Here is a 6527-nt window from a genome sequence, read left to right as displayed (position 1 = left end):
CTGACCATCTACCCAAACTGCCAGCTTACAGAGCAAAGGTGAGCCCTACCAGGGATGGTGTTGTCCAGTAGAAAGCCCAGAAATCCACCAACAAACATGCCCGTGGTCAGCAGCACCTGGATGACCTGGTCCAACTGCAGAATCCCTACAGTGGAGACAGAAGTGACAGGGATTAAAAAACTGGCAGAGGGCGCTTCCCTGGTGGCGCAGTGGCTGAGAGTCCGCCTGCCGATGCAGGGAACGCGGGTTCGAGCCCTGGTCCGGGAAGATCCCACGTGCCGCGGAGCAACTGGGCCCGTGAGCCACAATTACTGAGCCTGCGCGTCTGAAGCCTGTGCTCCGCAACAAGAGAGGCCGCGACAGTGAGAGGCCCGCGTACCGCGATGAAGAGTGGCCCCCGCTCGCCACAACTAGAGAAAGCCCTCGCACAGAAACGAAGACCCAACACAGCCATAAATAATTAAGTAATTTAAACAAAAACAAAAACAAAAACGGGCAGAGGATCTGAATAGAGATTTTTCCAAAGAAGATATACAGATGGCCAATAGGTACATGAAAGGTGTTCAACATTACTAATCATCAGGGAAATGCAAATCAAAATCACAGGGAGATATCATCTCACACCTGTTTGGCTTTTACCAAAAAGCTAAGAACTAGGAAGTGTTGGCAAGGATGTGGAGAAAAGGAACCCTTATGCACTGTTGGTGGGAATGTAAATTAGTGCAACCACTCCATGGAAAACAGTATGGAAGTTCCTCAAAAAATTAAAAACAGAACTACCATATGACCCAGTAATTCCACTCCTGGTTATTTATCCAAAGAAAATGAAAACACTAACTCAAAAAGATATATGCACAGCCACCTTCATTGCAGCATTATTTACAAAAGCCAAGATATGGAAACAACCTAAGTGTTCATCAATGGATGAATGACTAAAAAAAATGAGGTATATATTTACAATGGATCTTATTCAGCCATACAATCTGGCTATTTGCAACAACATGGATGGAACTTGAGAGCATTATGCTGTGGCATAAATCAGATACAGAAAGACAAATACTCTATGATCTCACTTATTATATATCGACTGTTAAAAAAGAAAAACTCATAGAAAAAGAGATCAGATTTGTGGTTACCAGAAGCAGGGGGTGTGAGCAGGAGGAATTGGAGGAAGGTGATCAAAAGGTACACACTTCTGGTTATACGATAAATAAGTACGAGGGATGGAATGTACAGCATGACAATTATGGTTCTATATCATATGCTGTATGATACACAGAAAAGTTGGTAAGACAGTAGATCCTAAGAGTCCTCATCACAAGGAGAAAATTTTTTTCCCATTTCTTTTTATTGTGTCTATATGAGGAGATGGGTGTTAACTAGACTTATTATGGTAGTCGTTTCACAATATATGTGTGTCAAACCTTTATGCTATATACCTGGGACTCATACAGTGAGGTGTGTCAATTATATCTCAATAGAACTGGAAATAAATAAGTCATAGTGATGTAATGTACAGCATGGTGACTACAGTTAATTCTTTTTAAAAGTGACAGGAATTCCCAGGGACCAGGGACCCCACCAGCTCTGCCCCTGGAGTGGTCCCAGTCTAGAGGATGGAGAATCACCTGTGTGGAGCCTCTCCGCGTTCTTGTTCACCCAGTTGGGGACAGCAAGCCCACAGTAGATGGAGAAGCCAAAGACAAAGAGGTTTCTGGACGAGTTCATGTTCACGTACTGCAGGAGAGAGGCCCCCACGGCAGAGCCGGAACGATCAGTACCTGTATTGCACGTCAGTCAAACACCCGCCCAGCCAGCCCACCCCCCCGCCACTTGAGACTGGAGGGGGAAGTTGGGCTCAGAGGGCGCACGTTCTCAGCCAAGTCTCGACTCCCACTTGACCCTGGGAGCTGAGTGGTCTGGATAATCCAATTCAAACTGATGCAATTTTGTTTTTCAGAAATTTGGGTGCTTCTGGTTATTTCTTTCTCCCATTTGGGGCCAGTGCAGTTTCTGGGGGACTGAGGATTCCCTTCCCCTCCTCCCTTGTCCCCACCCTGTTCCATTCATCTCCATCCCCATGGGCTCCTTTAAAGAGACGCAATACTGCTGCTTTCCTAAGGGTGCCTTGCCTCACCTGAAGGTTGGAAATCCCCACGGCAGTGATGATCCCAAACATCACCAGGAACATGCCTCCGATCACAGGGGCTGGGATGGTGGCAAACGCAGCCCCGATCTTCCCAAATATGCCCATCAGGAGCAGCACGCAGCCCGCAGCGACAATCACCATCCTGCTCCCTACCTGTAGCGCTCAGGGAGATGGGGGAGAGACGAGGAGCTCAGCACCAGCTGGGCCACACGCCCTGGAGGCCTCTGCCCTGCTCCTAGGGCATCACAAACAAGGGCTCCAGGGCACCCCCAGGAGCAGCATCGACTGACCCAGAAATGGCCCCCCTCTACTCCCACATGGTGCTGGTGAAAGCATGAAGGTGTGATCTTGGGTCCCAGCCTCTGCCCTCACCTCTCCTCTCTGCTGCTCTCATACATGTCTTCAAGTCCTGACTCCAATGCTCCTTCTCTAGGCAGACTTTATAGTGAGGCAAGAAGTCTCTCTTGGGAGGGAGTGGCCCAATGCTTAAGAATGGGGTTTGGGAGCCAATCCCAACTCTGCCTCTAACTAGCTGTACGGCTTCACGCAAGTTACCTAACCTCTCAAAATGTCAGCCTCCAAATTTACCGGGTGGGATTAATAATACTTACTTCACAATCTCATTTTAGGAGGCCAGCATTACCTTGATACCAAAGCCAGATAAGAACAGAAAAGAAAAGAAAGTACAGTTGACCCTTGAACAATGAGTTTGAACTGTGTGGGTTCACTTATATGTAGATTTTTTTCAACAGTGAATACTGTAGTACTAAACAATCCATGATAGGTTGAATCTGTGAATGTGGAACCACAGATATGATGGAACCATGGATATGGAGGGACCACATGTACAGAGGTCCAACTATAAGTTATACATGGATTTTCGACTGCAAGGAGGGTTCGTGCCCCTAACCCCACCCCACTCCCCATACTGTTCAAGGGTCAACTGTACAGACCAATATCCCTGATGAATATAGACGCAAAAACTATCAACAAAATGTTAGTAAACCAAACTTAACAGTACATTAAAAGGATCATACACCATGATCAAGTGGGACTTATCCCTAGGATGCAAGGATGTCTCAACATGTGCAGATCAATAAATGTGATATACCACATTAACAGAATGAAAGATAAAAACATATGGTCATCTCAATACACACAGAAAAAGCATAGGACAAAATCCAACATCCTTTCAGGATAAAAAAAACTTTCAACAAATTAAATATAGAAGGAATGCACCTCAACACAATAAAGGCTATATACAAAAAGCCCTAACATCATACTCAACTAACATCATACTCAATGCTGAAAGGTTGGAAGCTTTTCTTCTAAGATCAGAAACAAGACAAGGGTGACAACTCTCACCACTCCTATTCAACATATTACTGGAAGTCATAGCCATGCAATCAGGTAAGATAAAGAAAGAAAAGGTATCCAAATCAGAAAGGGAGAAGTAAAATTATCTTTATTTGCAGATGATATGATCTTATGTATAGAAAATCCTAAAGACTCTACCAAGGGGACTTCCCTGGTGGTCCAGTGGTTAAGACTTCGCCTTCCAAGGCAGGGGCTGCAGGTTCGATCCCTGGTTAGGGAGCTAAGATCCCACACGTCTCATGGCCAAAAAGCCAAAAAACATAAAACAGAAGCAATATTGTAACCAACTCAATAAAGACTTTTTAAAAAAAAAAAAAACTCTACCAAGAAATTGTTACAACTAATCAACGAATTCAGTAAAGTTGCAGGATACAAAATCAACATACAGAAATCAGCTGCATTTTTCTACACTAACAATAAAACATCTAAAAAAGAAATAAAACAATCCCATTCACAATAGCATCAAAGACAATGAAGTACTTAAGAATGAATCTAACCAAGGAGGTGAAAAATATAAGACTCTGATGAAAGAAACTGAAGAAGACACAAATAAATGGAAAGGCATTCCATGTCACGACTGGAAGAATTAATATTGTTAAAATGTCCATACTACCCAAAACCATCTACAGATTCAATGCAATCCCTATCAAATTTCCAATGGCATTTTTAACAGAAGTAGAAAAAAAAAACCCTAAAATGCTTATGTAACCACAAAAGACATCAAATAGCCAAAGCAATCCTGAAAAAGAAAAATAGAAAAAAAGCTGGAGGCATCACACTTCCTGATTTCAAACTATACTGCAAAACTATAGTAATCAAAACACTATGGTACTGGCATAAAAATAGACACATAGACCAATGGAACAGAACTGAGAGCCCACAAATAAACCCATGCATATATGGTCAACTAATACTTGACAAGGGAGCCATGAAAACTCAATGGGGAAAGGATAGTACCTTCAATAAATAGTGTTGGGAAAACTGGATAACCACATGCAGAAAACTGAAATTGAACCACTATCTTAGCACCGCTCACAAAATTTAACTAAAAATGGATTAAATACTTAAATGTAAAACTGGAAACCACAAAACTCCTAGAAGAAAACACAGGGAAGCTTCCTGACATTGGTCTTGGCAATGATTTTTAGGATATGACACCAAAAGCACAAGCAAAGAAAGTGAAAATCAGGGAATTCCCTGGTGATCCAGTGGGTAAGACTCTGTGCTCCCAGTGCAGGGGGCCTGGGTTTGATCCCTGGTCAGGGAACTAGATCCCGCAGGCATGCCGCAACTAAGAAGTCCGCGTGCTGCAACAAAGATCCCGCATGCCGCAACTAAGACACAGCTCAGCCAAAAATAAATAAATAAATAAATAAAAATCTTTTTTTTTAAAGTGAAAATCCAAAAGTGGGACTACATTAAACTAAAAAGCTTTTGCACAGCAAAAGAAACAATCAACAAAATGAAAAAGCAACCTATTAAATGGGAGAAAATATTTGCAAACTGTATACTGGATAAGGGTTTAATATCTAAAATATATAAAGAACTCATACAATTCAATAACAACAACAACAAACAATTTTAAAGTGAGCAGAGGAACTGAATAGACATTTTTTTCCAAAGAAGACATACAAATGGCCAACAGGTGCATGAAAAGAAGCTCAATATCACTAATCATCAGAGAAATGTAAATCAAAACCACAATGAGATATCACCTCACATCTGTTAGAATGGCTATCATCAAAAAGACACAAGGTAACAAGTGCTGACAAGGATGTGGAGAAACGGGAATCCTGTGCACTGCTGGTGGGAATGTAAATTGGTGCAGCCACTATGAAAAATGGTATGGAGATTCCTCAAAAAGTTAAAAATAGAACTACCATATGATCCAGCAATTCCACTTCTGGGATTATCTAAAGAAAATGAAAACACTAACTCAAAAAAATATATGCACGCACCCAACCATGTTCATTGCACCATTATTTACAATAGCCAAGGTATGGAAACAATCTAAGTGTCTGTCAACAGATGAATGGATAAAGAAGATGTGGTATATACAATGAAATGTTATTAAGCCATAAAAAAGAATGAAATCTTGCCATTTGTGACAACACGGATGGACCCTGAGGGCATTATGTTAAGTGAAGTAAGTCAAACAGAGAAAAACAAATACTGTATAATATCATTTACATGTGGACTCTAAAAAAGCTAAACTTGTAGAAGTAAAGAGTAGAATGGTGGTTACCAGGGGCTGCTGGGTGGGGGAAATGGGGAGATGTTCATCAAAGAGTACAAACTTTCAGTTAGAAGATGAATAAGTTCTGGGGACTTAATGCACAGCATGGTGATTATAGTTAACAAAAATATATACTTCAAAGTTACTAAGATAGTAGATCTTAAATGTTCTCACCACAAAAAAGAAATGGTAATTATGTAATGTGATAGAGGTGTTAGCTAATGGTGGTAATCATATTGCAATATATAAGTGTATCAAATAAATACATTGTACACCTAAACTTACACAATGTTATATGCCAAGTGTATCTCAATACTAGGGGAGGGAATTGATGTGTCTGGGGCACAGTGATGCAGGGTGAGAGACAGGAGATGGGATGGAAAGCAAGGAAAGGACTCTGTCATGAAGTACTTTAAGGGCCATGGAGAGGAGTTACAATAAATTCCAAAGACAAGGCATAGACAAAACGTAGTATATGCATGCAATGGAATATTATTCAGCCTTAAAAAGGAAATACATTCTGACACCTGCACAACATGGATGAAACTTGGACATTAAGTGAAATAAGCCACCCACAAAAAGACAAATACTGTATGAGCACACTTACATAAGGTACCTAGAGCATTCAAATTCATAGAGACAGAAAGTAGAATGGTGGTTGCTAGGGGCTGGGAGAGGGGGAAATAAGGAGTTGTTGTTCAATTGGTACAGATTTCAGTTTTGCAAGAGAAAAGAGTTCTGAAGATTGGTTGCACAACAATTTGG

General features: G+C 41.4%; 1 protein-coding gene across 5 annotated transcripts in view; it reads right to left on the bottom strand.

Annotated features, from left to right (window-relative positions):
- LOC131762324 (solute carrier family 23 member 1-like) overlaps nucleotides 1–6527 on the bottom strand; it is a 51479-nt gene that overhangs the window by 5917 nt on the left and 39035 nt on the right. For all 5 annotated transcript variants that reach the window (XM_067042083.1, XM_067042080.1, XM_059073849.2 and 2 more), the window contains 3 exons: nucleotides 2138–2302; nucleotides 1629–1737; nucleotides 50–145 (listed from right to left, as the gene is read on the bottom strand). In XM_067042083.1, coding sequence (XP_066898184.1) covers nucleotides 50–145; nucleotides 1629–1737; nucleotides 2138–2302 — 370 coding nt within the window. The remainder of the gene's footprint in view (nucleotides 1–49; nucleotides 146–1628; nucleotides 1738–2137; nucleotides 2303–6527) is intronic.

This window comes from Kogia breviceps, chromosome 9 (genome assembly GCF_026419965.1).
Source record: "Kogia breviceps isolate mKogBre1 chromosome 9, mKogBre1 haplotype 1, whole genome shotgun sequence".
In the NCBI taxonomy this organism is placed as follows: Eukaryota; Metazoa; Chordata; class Mammalia; order Artiodactyla; family Physeteridae; genus Kogia; species Kogia breviceps.
The sequence above is the reverse complement of the archived record's forward strand: the minus strand, read 5'-3'. Positions and strand labels throughout refer to the sequence as shown.